Below are 23,476 nucleotides of genomic sequence, written 5' to 3'. Positions count from 1 at the left end.
TGCCGGTAGGGCATACCTGGGGCATATCTTTTTGTTACCTCCAAGCGTGCTTATTGTTGCGTCTTTTGAGTTCTGGATTTTCTGTCCCCAAGGCTCACTGGGAGGTACATTCTGTCTTCCATGGGACTTTAGTTCCTGATCGGCCATCTGTGTTTTTTAAAAGGAGTAAACCCCATTTATTATGCTAAAGTAGAACCTTGTTTTTGGTCCTTGCTTAGATTGCACACCCTTTGAACTCCTGCACAGTTGCCCTTTGATATTTTGGAGCCTGAAAAGTTTCAACCTGTGAAACCATAATTACAGGTAAGTATCTGGTTTCTTCTCATTGCAGTCACCTCTGCATGTGTTAAGTTAGCTGCCCGCATGGTCAGTGAAACCTTCTTATACTGCTTTTTTTCTCTGACAAGTTGATACTTTGCACTTGGGCATCCTCCGAAAATGGTATCACCATTCCATGTGGGGTAGTCCATCATGCTTCCTGCTTTCTTATCTTAGTCCTATCCCTCTGAGGAGGTGGAAGAGGGGCGTCACCGATTGATTTGCAGGCCAAGGGCTCTCCTGGGAATCAATCTTAACAGGGAGCACCTGGTTGGACAGCCAACTCTTCTTTGGATTCACAATTGCAAAGAATGAAAGGGCAGTTCTGAAATGGACGTTTTCAAGATAGATCACCCTTAGTATTAAGACGTGCTATGCCAAAGCCAATCGGAACCTTCCTGAGGGTTTTCAGGAACATTTCACAAGAACTAAAGTGCCCAAAACAGCTTTAGCTAGGAGTGTTCTGGTGCTCGACATCTGCCAGGCTGCTAAATGGGTGTCTGTTCAAACCTTCACCAGGCAGTACTATATCAGTGCTCAGGGTCCACAGGGAGGAACATTTCGCAAAGTCGGTCAGCAGGACTTCCCAGTGTAAAGTCTGCTCTGCAGACCCATCAAGGGGTATTGCTTGGATGTCTATTCAAATGGAGAGGAATCTGCAATTAGAAGTATCCAGCAGGAGGAACAAGTTACTGACCTTCGGTAATGCTCTATCTGGTGGATGCTCTAATTAGCTGTATATTAAAAACCAACCTATCCCGTGGAGTCCTGATAGTTCAAAAGGTCCCATTTTAGTTTCAACGCACTGTTCAACTACCAAATTGTCAGTAGCTACACATCTGAGGCTCCGCAAGTTACCTTTGTAAACTGGTGTCCGCATGCATGGGTGGCATCTATATGCAGATGAACCTCATCACTTCAAGAGGCTGGATGAAGCTGTTGGGGAGTCAGATGGTGCCACCTTCCTGAATGTGGGAACTTTTTGCAGGAAAAAAATCCAGTTCCATACTGGTGCCTGGGGGATTTCAGAAGGTGAGAAATCTGTGGGTAATTAGTGTATCCACCAGAAAGAGAGTTACCAAAGATAAGTAAATTGTCCTTTAACCTGGTCATGCTGGCTGATTATGTAATGTAATATTGACAACAAGGTAATGTTCAGACTATCTCTACACATGCAAATATTAACATACAGAATACTAGATTGAAGATATTAGTAGCACAAAAGTGCAATTTAGCACAATGCAAGTACTTTCACGCAGGTGAACTGCACTCTGTAGAACATCCTTTTCCATTGTTCAGAGATTTATTTATCCATTTGATGCAGGTCCACTCTACGTCATTGTGGAGTACGCCTCAAAAGGAAATCTGCGAGAATACTTGCGTGCCAGACGTCCTCCCGGCATGGAGTACTGTTATAATCCCATCCATGCATCTAAGGACATGCTGTCTTTTAAGGACCTGGTGTCCTGTGCTTACCAAGTAGCCCGAGGCATGGAGTATCTCGCTTCCAAGAAGGTGAGTCTGAAGGGGCTGGTCCGCCACTGCTTTGTTGTGCGCTGTAATGGACCCAACATTGATCGTATTCCAACCAATGCTTATCTTGCTTCATTTTATACGTGGTATTTCTGCTAGGAGAACAGCTTTTGCCCAGAGAGAAGCCTGTGGCTCTTAAATACAAAAATGTTTGTCAATTCCCAACTCCTCAAGTATATCACAACAGATTCCTAGGTCGCAGGATAGTGTGCTATCAAAGATATTTTCTTGATAAAATGTAATTCCTGCACATTTTTTTCTTCAGTCAGGAATCCGTGGTGGGGATCCTAAAATGACCACTGCAGTGATTGCAGCAGTTTTTCTCTTTCCAAAGAAACACCTACGTTTCTTTCTGATATTGGCAACATCACATGTACCTTATATATGTATATATATATATATTCTAGAGTAATAACTGATCTTGCACACATTGGCACTTCTCTATTTTCAGTGGATTACTTTCATGTCCATGCAGTTGATCGTCTGATACAGTGGATGCATCAGCTTTCCACAATTGACCTCACAGGGGAGCTATGAGAAATGTATGCTTGTCTGATACATATTTTTCTTTTCAGTATAGCAGGGCAAGTATTTAATAAGAGCAACCAAGAAGTACCTTCGAACTAGTGTATAAACGTGCAGAGACATTGCATTTTACTCAGACTTATTTGTTAGCTGTATGTTACCATGATAGTTGTTAAGAGGTTGTTTTTTGACCTTGCAGTGCATCCACCGAGACCTCGCAGCTCGAAATGTGTTGGTAACGGAAGACAATGTCATGAAGATTGCAGACTTTGGCTTGGCGCGAGATATCCATCACATTGATTATTACAAGAAGACAACAAATGTAAGTAAAGTGTGCTGTTCTTTAATGTTTTTTATTTTGTATGGCTGCCAGTTTATAGCATTAAACATGGTGTCCCTTTAGTCACTGGTCACAAATAAAAGAAGAGAAACCTGCTGAACAGTTAGTCTAGTTTGTGCTTGATGCACTGTAGCCAGCAAGAAAGAGAGAAATGGATGGTGTGTGTTCCTAAACAGTATATAAAGTATGTGTAAGTATGAGTAAACTGAACAAGACTTGTGATGGACATAGAGCCGCCCAGGTGGCTCACTCTTTAAGGAGCTATTTTATTTATTTATTTTATTTAAACCCTTCTAGAGCACAACTGCTACTTCTGGAAGTGTTCTGGCGTTCTATCCAACTGCACTAATGCAGAACTGTGAAAATGACTCACGGGTTGTTGGCCCAGGTTTTTAAAGCTTTGTGGAAATAAAGTCCTCAATGTCTCTAAAATGGCATAGGAGGCTATTCCATATGCAACTATCCTGGACTGAGAAGTATATCCCTCCCCCCGACCGAACCCACTTAAAGTTAGGGAGGGTCAACAAATTGGATCCAGAGGAGCATAAAAAATGCATAGGTTGCCAGCGTAGTTAATTTAATGTCACAGAAGCTGACAAACAATATGGCAGAGCTAATGCCAGACTTGCTGTAGTGTTCTGTATTCGTGACACGCTTTTGAGCTCGTATTCTGGAGAGTCCAAAAACAAATGTTGTAATAGTCTAACCGCCTCCAGATAGCTGCATGTACTACCAATGTCTAAATGTTTTTAGCAGCACAAAGCAATTGGATAGCTTATTGACTTGATTAATTAAAGAGATCACTGTCAAATTGAAATCCCAAATTTCTAACAGCTGAAACGGCAGAGACGACATCCCACACCAATGGCAAAAGTTGGGGTGGGCATAGGATTCTACCAATAGAACATCAAAGGACCTCTTTTATCTGCGTTAAACTTAAGTGCATTTGTTGTAAGCCACGCAGTGATGACTTTCATGCAGAGGTAAAAGGTCTACAAGAGTTAATTAACTGTGTATCGTTCGTTTAGTTCATGAACATAACTCCATGAGCGCAGATCCATTTCTTGGAAAATCCCTTGTCCAACCTTGGTGAAATCAGATTGATATGGTGAAAAAAGAACTACGTGCTATGTATCAGCAGGATACGATGACCCCCTCCCTCCAATCTCGCCCAACCTGGTGATCAGAGTGGAATGGCTGACCAAATCGAAGGCATCAGACAACTCCAATAGGATAAGAGCCACAAAGCTGCCCCAGTCTGAAGATATTAACTTAAGTGTTGAGTTTGACTGCTTCAGACAAAAGGTGGCTCTTGTCCGACATGAAAGGCTTACACAATGATCAGAAAGCACTTCTATACTCGGGCATCATAGCAATATCATGAGGCTTCTTCCAGAGATCCCTACCTACTATATTTCTAAAGCGCATTTCAACCTTATCTCCCTCTAGTGAAAATTATTCCCTTCTCTACCTATGGAACGAGACTTTGAGATACACTTTGCCCTTGCATTGTCTCTGAAGGATGTGTAGCTGAGGTCTGATCTACCAAAATCTCAAGAGTCTGAGTTTATGCTGTGGTTCAGTGACCTGGCTGCATCCTTGGCTTCAGTTGCTCCGTTGAGGTTCTGTGAATAATGCTTTAATTTGCCATCTATGAAAGGTAACACAAGTGGATGCCTCTCCGGACAATGGCACCACTTTGAACAGCATCTTTCCCAAGAAACCAATGGTGAAGCCACAAGCTGTTTATGTAGTGCTTGCCCACTGCTTTAGAGAAAGCAAAAATTCAGCCCCAATTCGCCTAGACATGTATTGACTTCTAGGAGAGATATGAATAAAATTCTAGACCTTTTGTTAGTCTGTAAACCCACCTTTAAAGCCAGCTTGTATACTGGCACACGATGATGCTCTATATTTTACAGGGTTCTCCACAGTTGGCCCTGAAGGGCCGAATCCATGCCAGATTTTTAGCATATCTCAATTAAGATACATGTAGTTATCTTGAAAATTTGGAATGGATCCAGCCCCCTAGGACTGCCTTTGGAGAACCCTGCTCTATGAAATTGCAAAAAGTATGCATTTAGTGATACTGTTCATAGAAGGGTAACCTCATTACTCTCAAACCGGAGAATCCCAGAATATTTTCCTGACTTTTTGAAGATATGTATGGGGATATTATGCCATTTATATAATTTATTTTAGCACAGGTTGGTCTCACTTGGTGCACTGTACTGTCTGTTTTCCGGAGTTTTACAATAAAATATTTTCAACTTTTCAGAGTTGATGTTGTTCAATGCAAAGGCAGTATTACTGAAATCTGCCCACGTATCGTGCTGGTAAATACATTCCATTCTGGAATTAGAAAAGTAGAATTGGTGGCATTTGCAATCTAGTAGTAATGTTTCACTGGTAAGTGTACTCCGGAACCAGGATATCCTTCTGGTAAATGGACTCAAAATCTTACTGATAAATGATTTTGAGCCTCTTCATGGTAAATGCATATTGTTGTGAGCATGTGACTCTTAAAAGAAGTCTGCTGTGACTAACTCAGGAGAGTGGTATTTGTTGAATATTCTTCGCCAAATCGAATTAAGAGATTAATATGAGTCTTTCTTTTAGGGACGATTACCGGTGAAGTGGATGGCCCCTGAAGCACTCTTTGACCGCATATATACTCATCAAAGTGACGTGTAAGTGTTCAAGTTCCACATAAAGTATGGGCTCTTTAATTTTAACCAGCACTGTTTGTGCAGTCTGAGTGTACGCAGGGTAAAGTGTATTATGTGCTTGATGTTAGCCATGGCTCTGCAACCACATCTACAACAGACAATTAACGAGATCGGTAGTGGCTCTGCAGATATAGTGGCTCTGGTAACAGAGGAATGGCAGAATAATAACAACCAAGGCCCCATGTGTAGGTATGTTGGGGCATATAAAAACAAGGTGAAGGAAAAACAATGTAAACACTGACAGATGATGGCAGTTGTAAGGAGACAGAACAATTATTTGGAGGAGAGGTTGTTAGGACAGACTAGTTGAGGGAGCTTGGTGAATAACAAATAGAACATGTGGATGAGTGGTGGGCTTTGACCCAGAAACAGTAGTGATGAGTCTCATCATGGCCCGCACTTTCAGACAGAAAAGGAAACTATCATTGAAGCTTTAAATACAAGGTAAGGAGACAATACCTGTATAATTGACATTTGGGACTGATCCACATGGACCAGCGGAATCAAACCTGGATCACTAGTGTTACAAGTAAAAAAAAAAGTGCATGTGCTGTGGTGAATTCTTATTGCTAAATTAATCTAGAATCAAAAGGTCTCTCCGTCCCTTCAAGAAATATATTGTCCGAGGCATGTGTAGCTGTAGATATACATGCGTTGCATACTTCTGCTATCTAGCGTTGGTTCTGGATACGTGCAAGTTTTTTTTTTCTTTGAAGAAGTTTTACGAGTAACAGGTTTGAGTGACTCCTCCTCTTGGTGATAATGCGCATTTGAATCGCCTCCATGTTTAAATTATTTTCTTTCCTCCGTCGGGTTCGGACGTTTGTGCCTGCGCTCTGGGTCAAGACTGTTACAGATCTCTCTTCGGTTCCTTATACACTCTAACCCACTGCAGCATTATTTTGAATGCGCTTACCATTCTGCCTTTCGAGGTACAATCGCTCATTGAGTAAACACGCTTTTACCACAGCCCCTTCAGAGCCTCATCTTTCAGGGCCTTCAAACTCCACCTCCATCAGGTCCTCCATAGAATGCCTTGCTGGTAATTGAATTTGGTGTGTCCTCGCTGCTGCGCCAAATACCCATGGACCCACTTCCATCGGTCTGTAACCTGTGTTTGTCACCAGAACACAGGGAGGCAGATTGTGAGACCTGTCCCTCTTTCCACTCGAAGAAAGCCCTCAGAGACTATCGGGCATGCTGGCTCAAAATACAGTGGAGGAGCACCAAGGATACTCTCAATCTCTTCGGGCATGAAGACGTCGGTAAAGATACCCACCACCTGGCAGCTTTTGTAGTGGAAGAAACAGGTGTTCTGTATTGAGGGCAGTTCCGAACCTGAACACAAACTCGCATTCGAGCTAACAAATGTCATACTGGAGGTTCAAGCAGTGAGTACTGTACCCCTGCCCCACAACCCCAAAAACACATGGCACCTCTTGAACAAGAGACCTTCGGACCATCATTGCATCATGGCCATGGCCGGCACCAAGCGGCTGGTTCAGACACCCCGCCCTCCGGTTCAGCACCAAAACACCAGCCGTACCCTCCAACGCAGACCACCCCGGCACCTACTCGCCCATCAGTGCGGAGTTGACTGTCCTCATCCACTGCTTCGACACCAAGTGGAACTTAGGCACTGAATCAAGGCTCCAATCCAAAACATTTCGAAGAAACGTACCAAAAATCCAGTGGCGCTATTCTCCATAAAGTACAGGAGATTTGGATGCTTGACAAAGGCAGATCCATATTCAGCCTCAAACTGGATGTTCCTCGCAAAGCCTCTGGCTCCAACAGCATCCTTAAAAGGAAAATGCTATTTTGCTCGACCTACCGGGCATCTCTTGATTAGAGTTCTTTCCTTGAGGCGTAGGCCGCACAGCGCCGATGTACCCAACGGCCCGTGTCGACGCTCCAAATGTAGCTGGTGATGTCGAAAGTGTGTTCGATGTCGAAAGAAGTTTGTTTGAAGTTTCTCGCTTCGAAAGAGCAGAAAAAGTATTTTTCTAGCCAGAGCGGAAAACTTTCATCCGAACCCAGTGGCGGAAAAAAACAATCTGAGGATGGAGTCGATGACCATGCGCAGTATTGTCCAAGGGAGGAGTCACCTATCTTGTGACTACAAAAGACTTCTTCCAAAAAGACAACAACAACCTTCAATCATCCGAGCCCAACACCAGGTGGCGATCTATTGCTAAATATAGGATCTGCAGCTCATATGCCTCGAACACACAGTTGATTTTTCAAGATGCACGTGATGCACCTTCTCCACTGAAAAGGACAAAGCAACTAGTTCTTTTCCTCATCCGCCACCCTCCCCTCCTCCATCACCACAGTCTGTTGAACATCACCCCTAGACACCTCAACTCAGGGATCACCTGGTAATGGTATGGGTGGACATAATGCAGGGGATGACACTGTTGGGACACCATGACATGATGACCCATGGGATGCCTACGATATAGATCCTCCAGAGGACACTGATGCTGACTTATACATAGCAACTCCATCGCCACCTGAGGATTCCACTACATATCTGGATTTAATTGGTAGAGCTGGTACTTTCCATGAGGTGCAGCTGCACAAAGTCCTGGAAGAAGATTTTCTTTACGAAACACTGTCATCTACACATAGGGGCCCTCAATACTTACCTATGCTAAAGGGCAGGTTACACCACATGGACGACCTTTTCAATGACCATGATAGGGCTAAAATAAGAACACCCAGGGTTGATTAAAAAAATATAAACCATCTCCATCAGATCCCATTTATATTAGAGGACTGATACCACCAGTCTTGCTAGTGATAATCATCGCTCATAAGAGCAAATTCACAAGGTAGGGGTGATGTTCCCCCACCCGTCAAGGAGAGCAAGCGCATTGATGCGGCAGGGAAAAGGGTGGTGGCCCAATCTCAATGGGGTTGCTTGCCAGATATGACTGTGCTCACTGGGACAAATTGAGAACTCCTCCATTATCTCCCAGATGAGCACAGACAAAAGAGACAAGATCTTGTAAAGGGCAAACTTCTATGTAACACCTCTATACTTTGTGTCATAGACTCTGCCAACATTGTAGCAAGATGGATTAGCACAAGTGTACTGCTCCGCTGCCATTCAGGAATTCGTATTTCAGCCTTCAAGCCAAGGGGACCTCCAAAACACTTCTTTCACCGCTCAGCTATCATGAAGGTTCCAAAACCACAACTTTGGAAGCCTCTACCTCCTACCATTGTAGCCAAAATCAGTATTACTCCTCTAGAGGTTATTATAGAGGCTCCTACAGGGCCAACAATGCCAAGGGCAGAGGCAAAGGTGCTTTCCCACTTGGTGGAACACCCACCACATAACAGTGACTTCTCTCACCTTAAAGCCGTATTCTAGATTTAAGTCCCCCAAACCACTACGTCATGTCGGGGCACTTTCATATGGTCACCCCAAGATGTGATCCCACTCCTCCTGCACTGCGACTTCCTCGCTCACCTATTGCCACATTCCAAAGCACTCAGCACATCGCAAATATATAAGATTTGTGATAGCAGGAAACCACTACCAATTCAAAGTCCTACCCTTCATGGTTGCTTCTGCACCTTGGGTGTTCACCAAGTGCCTAGCAGTAGTAGCAGCACATCTGTGCAGAGAAACCATCCATGTATTTCCTTATCTGAATGACTGACTCATCTATGCCAGCAACACACACACAAGCTTCCAGAAATCTAATTAATCATTAGGCTTCAATGTCAATCTAACCATATCTCACCTTCAATCTCAACAAATTCAGCCGTATCTGGGTGCAATCGTAAAAACAAAACTAAGATTAACTTATCCCAATACCTCAAGACTTCAAAATTTCCAAGCTTTAATATCCGGTTTTCAGACCAATCATCAGCTCACAGTAAGGACAGCTGTGCGGCTCCTAGCCATGATGGCTTCCTGCATTGCTATGGTACCTAACGCTCAGCTTCACATGCATCCATTACAGGAATGCCTAGCACTACAGTGGTCTCAGTCACAGGATCAGTTAGAAGTTCTAGAGGTGATAAACCACCTTACCCATCACTTTGCAGTGGTGAAACACCAATAACCTGTTTCTAGACCCTATTTCCCACATCATTCCGACAGTGGATGCATCCCTCACATGCTAGGGGGGTAACTTACAGGATCTCACAGTTCAGGTCTTTGGGATTCCAAGTACCAGACTCTCCACATCAACTACCTAGAGCTTCAAGCTGTTCACCTAGCATTGAAAGCATTCATACCTCACTTGATCGTCAAGACTGTCCTAGTCTGAATGGACAATACAACAACCATATACTATCTAAAAAACGTGGGGAAACACTCTCCACAGCTGTCATGCGTATCTCAGACCATTTGGCTCTGGGCCCTACATCGCAACATTTATCTGTTAGCAGAACACCATTCGGGAATGGGCAACAATTTGGCGACCTCTGAAGGATGCGACAATATGTCCACAAATGGGAACTCCACCCCTAAGCGGTCCTCCCTTTACTTCCCCAAATGGGGATTTCCACAAATAGATCTGTTCGCAACCACAAACACAAAATGCCCACTCTTTGCCTCCAAGTTCCAACACCCGCTATCCAAGGACAATGCTCTATGGATGAATTGGTCAAGGATATTTACTTTGCTTTTCTGCCTTTCTTCTATCATTTCTGTTTTGGAAACTCAGGCAAACATCTCTTAGACTCATACCAGTACCTCCCACATGGGCCCGACAGCCGGTTGTACACAACTCTACTAGATCTCAGTAGATCCCCACCAGAAGCTCCCCATGAGCTTAGACCTTCTCACTCAGAACCATGGAGAAATCTGGCACTAGATCTCAAGGCACTCAACCTAGCGATATGGCTCCTGAGATCATAGAATTCCGCTACCTCAATCTCCCACCCGAATCGATGACCATTTTCAAAGTGTCATTTAAACCTACCACAAGGGCATACTATGTGGCTAAATGGAAATCATTTGTTTGTGTCACGCTAAACAAATTATTGCATTCAATGCCACTATACAAAGCATTATTTGTTACCTGATGCATTTAAAGCTCTCTCGGGTCACTTTCACATCCATACGATTACAACATGTTGCAGTAGCTGCCTATCTGCAAAATAGAGAACACCTGTCTTTTTTCAAAGTGACAATTATTCAAACCTTCTTGGAAGGTCTTAAGCATGATTCTACCTTGAATTCCACTAGCACCTTCCCGGAATCTTGACATTGTTCTCAACAGACTCATGGGCCCTCCATTCAAACCCCTTCATAACTGCCCTCTCCAATTTCTCTCTTGGGAAGTCGCATTTCTAATGGTCATCACATCACTTAGATGTGTTAGTGAGCCCCAGGCATTAATCTTAGAAGAAACCTTCTTCCAACTTCATAGAGACATGGTGGTCCTTCTCACCAACCCTAAATTCCTACCAACGGTCATCTCCCACTTTCATCTCAATCAATTAATTGAGTTGCTAGTATTCTTTCCATTAGCAGACTTAGTTGCAGAAAGGGCTCTCCATACATTGGATGTCAAAAGAGCCATCATGTACTACATTGACAGAACTGAAACGTTTAGAAAAACAAAACAACTTTTGGTTACGTTCTCACCCCGACCGAAAGGAAAGCCTATATTCAAATCCAGTATCACCAGATGAATAGTTAAGTGCTTTCAAATATGATATGATATGTTAAAGCCAAAAACAATTTACTTACACCCCCTAGAGCACGCTCTCCTCAAACAATAGGGGTTCTATGGCTTCCCTGGGCAACATCCCATTAGCTGACCTATGCAAAGCAGCTACATGGTCTACGTAACAAACCTTCACAAAGCGTTGTGTGGATTTTCTAGCACAAAAACAAGGTAAATTATGACAGGCAGTGCTACATACACTCTTTCAAACAACTGCATCACCCACAAGTTAGCCACCGCTTTGAGGAGAACTGCTTTACGGTCTATTCAAAGCATGTATATGTACAGCTGCACATGGCTCGAACAAATTATTTCACTTGCCCTGTAAGCATCTTTTCATGGCATGTAGTGCTGTGGATACACATGTGCCCACCCTCCTTGCCAAACGCCTGCGGGTATTGCAGTTTACCTTTTTGCTATGCTGTGACATCTCTTTACTGCACTGACTTTACACTCCATTCTCACCTGCCTGCGGGTAAACAATCTAACAATGGAGTCGACGCCCATGCGCATTATCGCCGTGGGCATTCACTTGAACTAGTGACTCAAAAGACTTCTTCAAAGAAAAACAACTTGCACACATCTAGATCCAACACTGGATGGGAGGAGTATGCATAGCACCACTTACCACGAACAGATGCTTACAGGGTAAGTAACATAATCCTTAAATATTGAGGTAGTGGTGCCCATTGTGAATACTTGGGTTATTTTCAGCTGACAATATCCACATTCTCTAGCATCTACTCATAACCACATTGACCAAGTGTGGCTCAGGGGTTAGAGGAGGCAGACCCGGAAGCTGAGATCGGCTCTGGACCAGGGTTCAATTCCCCGCCTCGGCGGGTCTTGGGCTAAAAAATTCCACGGACTCGATAATTCTCGCTCCGGTGCCTTCTCGACTCACGGGTTCACACTCTGCGACTCTGGGCAATAGCTTGCTTAATCTCCACAACGGCCCCTCGCGGCGGGATGCCTGGCTTTCACCTTGTGGATACCCTGCCGGGGTTATCTCACAGGGGAATACCAGGACGTGTTCCCTAAGCAAGCGCTTAGATACCGACCTCGGTCAGTGATTTGCGCTATATAAATACATGCACATTTACATTTACATTAAAAAACATTTTTTCCAATACTTTTCTCTTCTGCCACTGTGCACTCGGGAAAGTCCCAGTTTATCCAGTTTCCTCAAATCCCTGATCAATATGCTCTCCATATATATTTTTTAAAAGACATCCGAATTCATCCCCCATTATTAGCTGTAAATTAACAAAATATTTAACAACAATTATGGACTTTACACCCCATCATGCATGTCCCTATGTTCAAATGTCATTGTCCGGTCCAGTAAGCCTAGAAATATGTAGACAGATTAATGTTCTGAATTTCCTTGGTATCTAAACTAGGACATAAAAGGTAATTAAAGGGGGTGGGTGATGCAGAATGCTGCTACATATGGGAAGAAATATGTACCTTTCTTGTCAGTTGCTGGTCAAAGCATTGACCTGGTATAGCCGCTTTGAAGAACTTTTGTTTTGGTCCACAACCTATGCAAAAATGTGATGCTTTTTGGATAAAGAAAATGTTAAAAGGACAACACTAGTTCAGTCAGTCAAAAACCTTTATTCTTAACAAAAGGTCAAAGTACAAAATACAGACCGTACAAAAACATCACAGATCAATAAAAATGCATAAACCATGCTAAAAGGTTTAAGATCAGTTACCCTTCCATATAACTCCTGCTTCGAATGGACATTTAAAAAAAACAACAACTCTAAAACATATCTATTGATTGCTTAAGATTTATAAATATACATGGGTCTCCCTACACTTTTTAAAAGCCATCGATTTCACTGTTTGCTTGAGGCAAAGGCAAAAAAATGTACAATGCATTTTACTAAAAAAAGACTAAATCTAACAATGACAGTTCAGTCGTTGGGACAGAAGAGCAAGGAGGCAACTGAGAATCCCACACATTAGCCCTCTTAATACTCACATACAGAATGCTATCATAAATAGCCATAAAATCTTCGAGCGAGAGAGCCAGCTCTTCAAAGTGGGTCTTAAACCGTCCCTCATCCAACTGGCTAATGGTGTCTGGTGCGGAGAACAAGTCAGAAACTCCAATCTCAGCTAAGGTCTTGTTGATTTAACTCAACCAAGGAATAGACAGACCCATGTCAAGGTAAGACAATCATGAATAACCTCTCTATTGAAAAAAGCTTTGTTATTGGACAATATATGCACCCATAACAAAAAGGGGGCCAGCTTCATATGGTCGGTTACATAGGCCAAATTAAGCTCGGAATCAAAGCAAAGTTGAAAGTCGAAGGCGGTAGATACATTATTCGCTTGCAAATCGATTTTCCTCTTTCTGTATTGGAGTCGCATTATGGTATCCCCACATCCATGCCCCATGGGTGGCCGTGGGGCTACATTGCAAGCTATAAATCTCTAAGGAGAAATGGTACTCGTGCCCCGTCTGAGAGAGTTTGGATAAGGGTCCCTGCCGCCTTACCTTGCTTGGTTTGTGCAATATTCACCTGCGAATGCCAAGAATTATTTCATCAAACGTAATGGCAAATTAACAGAAATTTCGCTCAGAGCACAGATATTGCTCTTGCTTCTTTAAGAATGACAACTGCTTCCGGCCCAGCCCACAGACCATTGTGTGACTTCCCAAAGTTAGTCTTCATGTCAAGACTATCCAAAAATTTTATGAATGAGTCAATCAGGCGCAGAGAGCACGCAGTGTCCTAATCATTAGCACATTCTCATCGGTACATAATAATGCTGAGACAGGAATATTTGCAAATTTAGGGATGTCCCTAATTGAGCTGATAGCTGGGTGCTGATTATCTATGTAAATAAATAGCAAGGGAGCTAACTCTCACTCCTGATACACCACACTCGAAGAGAAAAAATCTGAAAGTTCTACTGCCTATCCATACCGTGCCCAGGTGTTAGTGGAAGGAGTGAAGGAAATTAACAAGAGACGTCAACCCTAGGTTTGAGCAACATCAACCGCTGTTTACTTCTGTTCACCGGATCAAAGGCTGATGACTGGTCCAGGAAGCCCAGTTACAGAGGGCAGTGCCTAGCCACTGGATACTCACTCACAATCAAATGTAAATTCAGGCACTGATCTACTGTACCTAAACCAGGATAGAAGCCAAACTTGCAAGGTGACAGAATATTGTTATTGTTAACCCAAGATTGAAGACAACCCCCCCCCCTTTCAAGGAACTATCAATGAGGGAGATGGGCCTATAGCAGGTAGGTGATCCTCTGTCCCCTTTTTATAAGATTGGGACCATGATGTATAAAGCCCAAGATTCCGGGACCCAGGTGCACAGAGAACATTTACAAGCAGGGGAGCTCCTAAATCTGTTTTACATTAAATAGTTCCATAGGGATCTCATCAGGGTTGGGAGCCTTACCATTTGGGCTCAGTATAAATTAATCCTCTTCCTGAAGGGAGACCTGGAAAGGCACGAAATGCACTAAAAGCTCCCAAACCCTGTCCAGGCAGATGATAAATCATGGTAGAGTGCTTAACTCAATCCTGGCCAGAGATATTGGCCATCAGGCATTGATTCAGGGGAGCATCATGAAGGCGATTAACCAAATCCCAGAAGACCTCCCTGCAGTTACGCGCATCTGCAAGCTCAAAAGCTTGCTGATCCCATTTAAATAAGGCATGCTTCCTCTCCTTTAAAGCAAGCTTATAAGCTTGCCTTGCTACTCCTATCTGCCCTAACATCTCTGGGTATCCCAGACAATGCCTGCCTCAGATGGCTATTGGCTGCTTAGCAGCTAGCGTCAAACCAGCGTGTGTTCTGATTCAGAGATGGCTGGTTTTCAACAAATGACCCCTGGTGGCAACACCCAGTGCGGCCTCGGTATCTTTAAGAAGCCACACCACCCATAGTCTGTCTGTGGAATGTTTATTAATTTGGTGACACATTGGGGGGAGGTTTATCTCTCAGAAGAGGTAAACCCCCAACATTTGAGAGTGTGTTCTGATCACCCACTGGGTTTCGACTATCTTGCTAGCTAGGCAACATTTGCTTAGAGGTGAAGATGTAATGTATTACCGATCCGGCCCCCCCTCACCTATATGTGGGTTTAAGAGGCCCAGTGCCCAGAAATAATCAATTTCATGTAAGTCCAGCATGGCATTAAATCTCCTAGCCCCGCCCCGCTGCCACTGAGCTCACACAGTCTAGCTCCACTATCCCATCCACCAATTTAGCATTTAAGTCCCTACATAAAAGGAGCCAAGGCTTCAGAGTATGCTCCACCCCTTGCACGTCAAAGCCCATAACAAAAGCAAAAAAATACTCAAACAACAATAAGAACTTGAGAAATCATTTATAAAAACTAGATAAATAAATACAATAAGCACTATGCCCATCTCTTTATTTATTTATTTTTATTTATTTTGAAAGTTTTATATAGCGCGAACAAGATCTTCGCAGATATCAGAGCGCTTTACATAGGTGAATAGCAGAATATACACAGATACATCTATAGTGTTAAAAGTGCAGTGAAATGATATCATAAACAATCAAGTAGTCAATTTCAAAGTCACACAAAAAAGCAAAGGGTTCGAACAAGTAGTACAGATGAGCACTGAGTCTTTGAAGTTGATCCCCAGTAGTGGTTCAAGTGCATTTAGCCATGAGGATCGCTTTTACTTCTTTCTTGAAAAGTATGGTAGATGGGATGAGTCTGATTTCAGGGGGGAGTGAGTTCCAAATCCTGGGAGCCATTCCTGAGAGAGCGTTTGTAGGTTTTTTCTTTGCGGAATCTTTTAGGCTTTAGCAAAAGATTGTTTGTGCCTCTAGTGTTTCTGGATCCTCCAGAAATCGTCAGCTTCTGAGCGAGGTATCTAGGTGAGCTAAGGTGGACAGCCTTGTGCGTCAAACAAGCGATTTTCAGGTGTATCCTGGCTTCAAAAGGCAGCCAGTTCAGGGATTTGAAGTCAGGGGAGATGTGTGAGTGTTTTTTTGATCCAGTGATAAGTCTCGCTGCGGCGTTTAAAGAGGCTCTTATGGGTGCCGTAGTAGCTAGGGGGAGACCGCAGAGGGCGGTGCTGCCGTATTCTATTCGAGGTATGACAAGTGATTGTACCGCAGTTTGGAAATCTTTGGCTGGAAGGAAGGGTTTAAGTTTCCTAAGGGTGTTGATTTGGAAATTTGCTCCCTTAGTTGCTTTGTTGATGTGTTCCTGCATGCTGAGATTGGTGTCGAGTGTTATGCCCAAGGATTTCGCTGAGTCCACGATGGTGGGTTGAACATTGAGTGCCGTTAGGTGTTTAAGCCACATTTGTGCGGTAGTGATCTTCGCGGGAGGTGAGATCAAAAGGAACTCTGTTTTGAGGGCATTAAGTTTGAGATGATTAGCGGCCAGCCAGGATTGGGTGCTACTGATCGTTGAATTCAAGAGCGTGATGTCATTGGGTGATTGAAGTTTGAGATAAAGTTGGGTGTCATCAGCATACATGTGGAAGTGCACATTGGATTCTTGTAGCAAGGTGGTGAGAGGTTCCATAACTAGGTTGAACAGAGTTGGGGATAGGGAGGATCCTTGTGGTACGCCTAGCGATACAGGTCTTGGCGTGGACATCAAGTTGTTGCTCTTGAATTTCTGCGACCTGTTATGCAGAAAGGACGTGAACCATTTGAGCACAGTTCCAGATAGGCCCATTCTTGTGTTTAATAGGTCGAGTAAATTCTCATGTTTGACGGTGTCAAATGCGGAGGAGAGATCAAGGAGGATTAGGAGGCAGGTATCGTTATGATCTAGGATTTGGAGGGCGTCATCGATTATGTGAGTCATAGCAGTTTCAGTACTGTGATTTGCTCTGAAGCCTGATTGATGAGAGTTGAGAAGATCAAACTGAGTAATGTTTAGACAATTGTATTTGTACGCATTTTTCCAGCAGTTTGGCAAGAGTCGGAATGTTGGTGATGGGGCGGTAGTTGTTGAGGTCTGAGGGGTCGGCTGTAGGTTTCTTTAGCAAGGGTGTGACTTGTCCAACTTTGAGGGAGTCGGGAATGGACCCTTGTTGAAGTGAGCTGTTAATGATTTTAGTCCAGAGTGGAAGGAGCGACGGGGTAAGGACTTTGACAGCGTTAGCAGGAAGGGGGTCCGTGAGGTGATTGGAAGGTTTCAGAGTGCTGAGCAGTTTGCCAATTTCTTCTTCCGTGTAGGTGACAAAGGTTGACCAGATGGCATTGTTTTTTGGTTTAGTTGGTGCTATGCAGAGGGGTTTGGGGTAGCGGCTTGCATCCATGAGTAGGTCATTCTTTATGTTGTCAGTTTTTTGGATAAAGAAAGAGGCGAAGTCTTCGCAGGAGGGAGCTTCACCCATAGTGTTGAGAGGTTGGGGGTGTTCTTTGGATTGCGTTCGGATAAGCTCAAACAGCTTTCTCAGACGATTTTTGGCTAGGTCAAGCTGACGGCTGAAGAAGACTGATTTTGAGCGTTTTATTTTCCTGAAGTAGGCATTTCTCTTTTTCTTCAGGGTTTTTAGGTTCAGTGCAGAGGGAGCTGATCTCCAGGTGCGCTCTGCCATTCGCATGGCGCGTCTGTCGTCATTGAGACTCCCGTCGTACCAGGGATTGGAGATTTTTGCGGAGGCTTTTTTTAGCTGCAAGGGTGCGACTTCATTAATTATTGAGGACATAGTATTAAGATAGTGATCAGTCAAGGATTGGACGTCCTTAACGCCAGTAGGAGGAAGTAGTGAATTGCAGCTGTTGGGGGGCAGAGAGTCTGAGTTTAGTTTTTTCATGTCTCTTTTCCAGATTTTGGGCCTGGCGGATTGAACAGGGTTACATTTAACTTTTACATTGATGAAGAATGTGATAATATGATGGTCTGACCAGTCACAGGGTTGGATAGATTCGAGTTGGATAGAGGCTTCTTTGGAGATGATAAGGTCGAGGATAGAGCCTTTCTTGTGAGTTGGACTGTTGCAGATTTGAGTGAGGGCAAGGGCGTTAAGGAAATTCTTCAGACCTTTTACCACCGCATCATTGTGATCGTTCCAGTGGAGGTTGAAGTCACCAAGGTATATTTGTGTGAGTTGTCGCCCGGAGTTGGTTGAGATCATATCCATGATTTGCTGGGAGAAGGTAAGGTTGTCGCCGGGTGGGTGATAAACGCCGTGAAGAGTGCAAATCGGTTTGCCCTCACTGATAATATCGAGGCAGATGTATTCACAGGAGGTTGGGGAGGGTAGGGAGGGGGAAGTTACTTTCAGGACAGAGAGGTTGCGCCTGTGTATACATGCGATTCCGCCACCTTTTTTATTGCCAGTCCTGTCAAGTCTGGTGATGTGGTAGTTGGGGGGAACCAGAATGTCCATTATAGGTGTAGAAGATTCTGTTAGCCATGTTTCAGTCATGATGATTAAGTCAAGATCCAGTTTTAGGATAAAGATTGGCTAACTGTGTCAACTATTGACATATCTATCCTAATGTTCGTCCTAACCCAAATCATGTGGTCACCCCTGGCCCTTCCATGAGAGGAAGCCGCTGCAGGAATCGAATAACAAGAGAATCCCTATACGCTTTGAGAGAAATTCCAGGACTCCTGCAAAACTAGTTATAAGAGTATCCTATCAAAGTTCATCAAGACATGCAGAAGCCTTTGAACTAATCTAAAGTATTTGTATGCCTGAAGTACAACTTACCGTAACATTTTCTTTTACTCCAGCTGGTCTTTCGGCGTGCTGCTGTGGGAGATCTTCACACTGGGTGGCTCTCCTTACCCCGGGGTTCCAGTTGAAGAACTCTTCAAGTTATTAAAAGAGGGACACAGAATGGACAAACCTGGCAACTGCACAAATGAACTGTGAGTATCAAGAGAGACAGATCAGATAGCATGGCTAAGAGTCCATTTGTTTCAAGAAAATGTGGCCATATTCCTGAAAAAAGTGACTAATCATGTAAAAGAACTGATAGCCTTGCAAAATTAGCTTAGTAATGGGAGGGCCCTGTTGGATTTGCCACTTGCCTTCTCAGTTGGTAGATCTTCACTTGTTAGGTGTCCCTTTACAGATGCTTCCCTTGTTTTCTCACTTCTGCACACAGAGTAATGCCTATTCCAACTTTCCCCCAGTGGGCTGTTTATCCCTGTTTCAATGCTACAAACACTACTGCACAGTGATTTAGGACATTAAGTGTAACAATTGTTGCATTTAATAATTACTGTATGAAGTCTGTTACAGGATTTTACTTACCTGCTAGTATTTTCTGAGGCCAAGTTTATAATACTGATGAAAATAATTCCTTTTTCCTCCGCAATCACTCTACCAAAGCAGTTTTGGTTTACTATCTGCTTTTTGTGTGATTGCCTCTTGACCACGTTCTCCACCCACCTTCCGTTCTCCTTACACCCGTCCATATTTGGACTGTTCACTAGTTTTCATGTATTCAGAACTGTTTCCAGTTTCATCTTGCGTGGCTGAAATGTTTGAGTTCCAAACCATGTTTGCATTAATTTTCCCTGCTAATCTAGCCCTTAGTTTCTCGGCATTGAAGTTCCTAGCCCTCGCTACTTACACAGGACAATTCAGGTGTAGGCCATTGTCACGTTATAAGCAGCATGGAGAAGGGCAGCCAACCATTGAAATTGTATTCCTTTTTTCCTTTCCGTTTTTAATCCATGCAGATTTGAAATGGACACTTAAGTCTTACTGTGTTTCTGAGTTTGAGAGGCTCAGCTGAAATGTGTAATTTGCAAGGTGCCATTTTTGTACCACTTTGTGCCAGTTGTCATGCATCTAATGGGTCAAATCCTTAGAGATGGTTAAAAAGGAGCTTGGATTCCCTATCATGGTGCCTCTAAGCACTTGTATATTCCGAGGCTTTTGACACACTGAAAAGCTTTAGGGATGTGTACTCAAAGTAATCCATGCGTAATAAATCCAGACATAAAACACGAGCAAAAGACCAGTACTACACAGGGTAGCCCTCAGACTAGTGTAAACATCTCCTGGATTCAACGTAGCCTAAGTACAAGCCAGACTTTCAGAACAACCATCACTATGTAACTGACTTCCTCTCAGATTAATTAAATAACTTGAAAATCTGGAATGAATACAGCCCTTCGTGGCCTATGCTGTATAGCCCCCCCCCCCCTAATTGTTGAGTTTGGGAATAAGGGTTCCTACAATGGGAGATGTCTACATGAGGACCCCATTCTGAATCCTAATTTATCAGGTATGCTAAGACTAAGATTTCAGGTTTTAACTGTCTGCATTCATTTGTTATGAAGATCCATTTAAGTCCTGGCCAACACCACAAGACCCTGGGTTTTGCAGTGATCAAGTCCCGGCCGGCTGTTGATATGTCTAGATTTGACACTTTGGTTTCTGCAGCAACTCCAATGTCCTTTGCCAGGCTTTGACCTCTCTTTTTAACACCCCCCCCCCTCTTTTCTGACCAGATACATGATGATGAGAGACTGTTGGCATGCAGTTCCTTCCCAAAGACCAACCTTCAAGCAGCTGGTTGAAGATTTGGACCGAATTGTAGCAATGACCTCCAATCAGGTATTTCGTAAGCTTTTTCTTTCGTGCCATTGTGTGAATAAGTGCTGATGACTCAAAGCCTTGAGGCCGTCACTCAGAAAATGATGCAGACTATAATTTAATAAATGCAGAAGCCAACACAGAATGTAACTGAATGATAAACATATACTCACTCGTACTCTGTTGGATTACCGTTGATGTAATGACCATGGGGAGAAAGAGTTCTAACTCTGTACTGTAAAAATTAATAACTCTGTATGGGTATGGAACATGAAATGAAAAATGTAAGATCAGTTGCTGTAGGTCATTGCACAATATTACATGAAAGCCATATAATAAAGTGCAAGTGTAAAAATATGGGCTTTAATATATTAATTGCTTCAAATCACGCAGTAGTGATCTACTGGACAGAATTGGCTCATAAAATGTAAAAAGATGATTGGTATAATCTGAGAATTTTAGAATCAACCTGCAAATTTCGAATCAACCTGCAAATTTAATCTGTCACATCAATTATTGCATCTTGCACTGTACCAATCGTAAACAACCAGCCTTCTGAGTGGGAGCAAATAATGTCACAAAAGTTTAAGCTATGGAATTCATGCAATCAGCACCTTAACATTTCTACCGCCAGTCTTCTGTCTGGCAGCAGCATTGACCGGTCTTGTATATTATAATGTGAATTAAAAATGTTGTATAGGGATTAATCTATATAGCTAAAGCATTGATTGGTGAAGCTGAGGCAGCGACTCTGAGCCCACACCCTGCCAATCGGTTATAAAGGTGTCCCATGGTCTAGGTATCTTAAAGCTTTTGTTGTCAGCAGATCAGTAGATGACCCAAGGACATGTATGCAGCCATTTAGCATCGTTGTATAGTCTGGGGCGATAGCAGCTAATGCATTTTGGTCCTCCACATAAAAATGTTGGTCAGTTGATGTTTTGAGTCTCTTCAAGTCTCCATTGAAGCAGAAATTTGAAAAGGGAGGGCTTATGACTGGAGAATGAAACCTATCTGATCATATTTAGAAGTATGGCATCCGTGTATGTTTTGGCACTTTCTTGACAATTTCCCTTTATCCCTGCAGGAATATTTGGATCTGTCTATGCCAATGGATCAGTATTCTCCAGGTTTTCCAGACACCCGCAGTTCTACGTGTTCCTCAGGAGAGGACTCTGTCTTCTCTCATGATCCACTTCCAGATGAACCTTGTCTTCCCAAGTATCAGCATGCCAATGGTGGCCTTAAAAAACGCTGACAGTCGTGACTTCCAGACAACAGAAACTGTGACCTCGTTTCTACCATCCGGCCTCTTGGTTTTTATTTTTGAGGGGGGAGGGCAATGTTGTCCAGCCATCGACTTACCAGGAAATGTCTTATTTTTTGTATTATGGACCATACCATGCGCCAGTGTAGCATCTCACCAGACCAACGCCACCAGCCCACTGCAGCATGCCAGTTTAACAAGCCTTAATCTTGTATCACGTTGAGTTGTGTTTTTTAACTTGAACATTTTCCTTACATTTTGGTCAATGTACTCGTCAAGTAGGCAGGACCATAACTTTTCTGGGAACAGTCTGCTATCTGGGACCTTGATGGGAAAAAGTGAAGCAGTCTGACCTCGGTGGCTTCTTGAGATACATTTAAGACCAGAATGCCCTCCATCGCAACCCAGAGTGCACGAAATAGACACCTAGGAGAATAAAGGGATGGAGAATAGTCTACCCGCTTGCAGTTCCATACGGCTGAGAGCAGTGTCTACTGACGGAAACTGGATGAACCTATTGTGGGGAGTTCTAATGAGCCTTAACCCTCTTTTGTTTTGGATTTTGGAAACTTGGATCGCCCTTCAGTTCCAGAGTGATCCACCCGGGCCTTGCCTCAAGGACACAGCAACGTATGATTGTCTCTTCTCTTTAGGGATGATTGAAGCTTCCTTGCCAGTCGTTGTGGTTGCAAAGAGGCGATCTGTTCTATTACAGAGTAATAAGCTAGTCCAAAGGAGATCTTCTCCAGTTCCAGCAGTAGTTTTCTTGCCTTGACGTATGAAGGACTGTGGAGTCATAGCACATTCAGACCAATCTTTGGACTCTTTTATTGGAGCACCAGGTGCTGAAATGCCTCGTGTTTCTTTTTGTTTTTTTTTGTAATATTCATAACAGGGCCCACAGTTTTGATAATTCCGGTACTAATGTTCTTTGCTGACCAAACAGACTGTACTTTTAAAATGGCCAATTGCGGCCTATAAACCTTCTGCTGAGCACTGACAAATAGAGCAGGCAGCCAAATACAACTCCAGTGCTAAAATAAATCTTGTGTATATAGCTAGAACTGTATAAATATGAAATATATATTTACATGTTTTTTGAAAGGGTGGTTACCTGAAAGATGCCAGTTTAGTAGTAAGTTACTATTAACTGGTAGAGATGTTGATTGCTGTAAACAAACAAAAAAGTTCATATATTTTGCTACTTTCCTGTTTATTTTTTTAAATTATGTTCTAAACTTCCGTATTCCAATGTAGGTCCCTGAATAAACACAGAAAATGCTGCTTTCGTTTTATATCGGCAGTGTTGAGTAATGATTGTGTCCTTGTATATGGGTTCTGAATTCTGGAAAAGTTCCTTCATGGTCTATATAACATTGCTGCACTCTGGTTAAGGGCGCGACCGCAAAGTATCTTTCAATCATATACCCTGTGGGGTTCCTTGGTTTGGGAACGACTCCCGATGGCACTCATTCTCAGGTCATTCCTGACTCCAAGTGACATTTAGAGGAGGGTCAAATAGCA

At 43.2% G+C, this 23,476-nt stretch overlaps 1 protein-coding gene across 6 annotated transcripts in view; it reads left to right on the top strand.

The window, feature by feature from the left end:
• FGFR1 (fibroblast growth factor receptor 1) overlaps positions 1-23,247 on the top strand; it is a 153,072-nt gene extending 129,825 nt beyond the window's left edge. For all 6 annotated transcript variants that reach the window (XM_086943650.1, XM_086943649.1, XM_086943652.1 and 3 more), the window contains 6 exons: positions 1,643-1,833; positions 2,576-2,698; positions 5,336-5,406; positions 18,867-19,004; positions 20,601-20,706; positions 21,773-23,247. In XM_086943650.1, coding sequence (XP_086799776.1) covers positions 1,643-1,833; positions 2,576-2,698; positions 5,336-5,406; positions 18,867-19,004; positions 20,601-20,706; positions 21,773-21,943 — 800 coding nt within the window. In that variant the 3' untranslated portion in view covers positions 21,944-23,247. The remainder of the gene's footprint in view (positions 1-1,642; positions 1,834-2,575; positions 2,699-5,335; positions 5,407-18,866; positions 19,005-20,600; positions 20,707-21,772) is intronic.
• Positions 23,248-23,476: the final 229 nt, after the last annotated feature.

This window comes from Lissotriton vulgaris, chromosome 11, assembly GCF_964263255.1.
Source record: "Lissotriton vulgaris chromosome 11, aLisVul1.2, whole genome shotgun sequence".
In the NCBI taxonomy this organism is placed as follows: domain Eukaryota; kingdom Metazoa; phylum Chordata; class Amphibia; order Caudata; family Salamandridae; genus Lissotriton; species Lissotriton vulgaris.
Note: the sequence above shows the minus strand (reverse complement) of the source record. Positions and strands in the feature narration are given on the sequence as shown.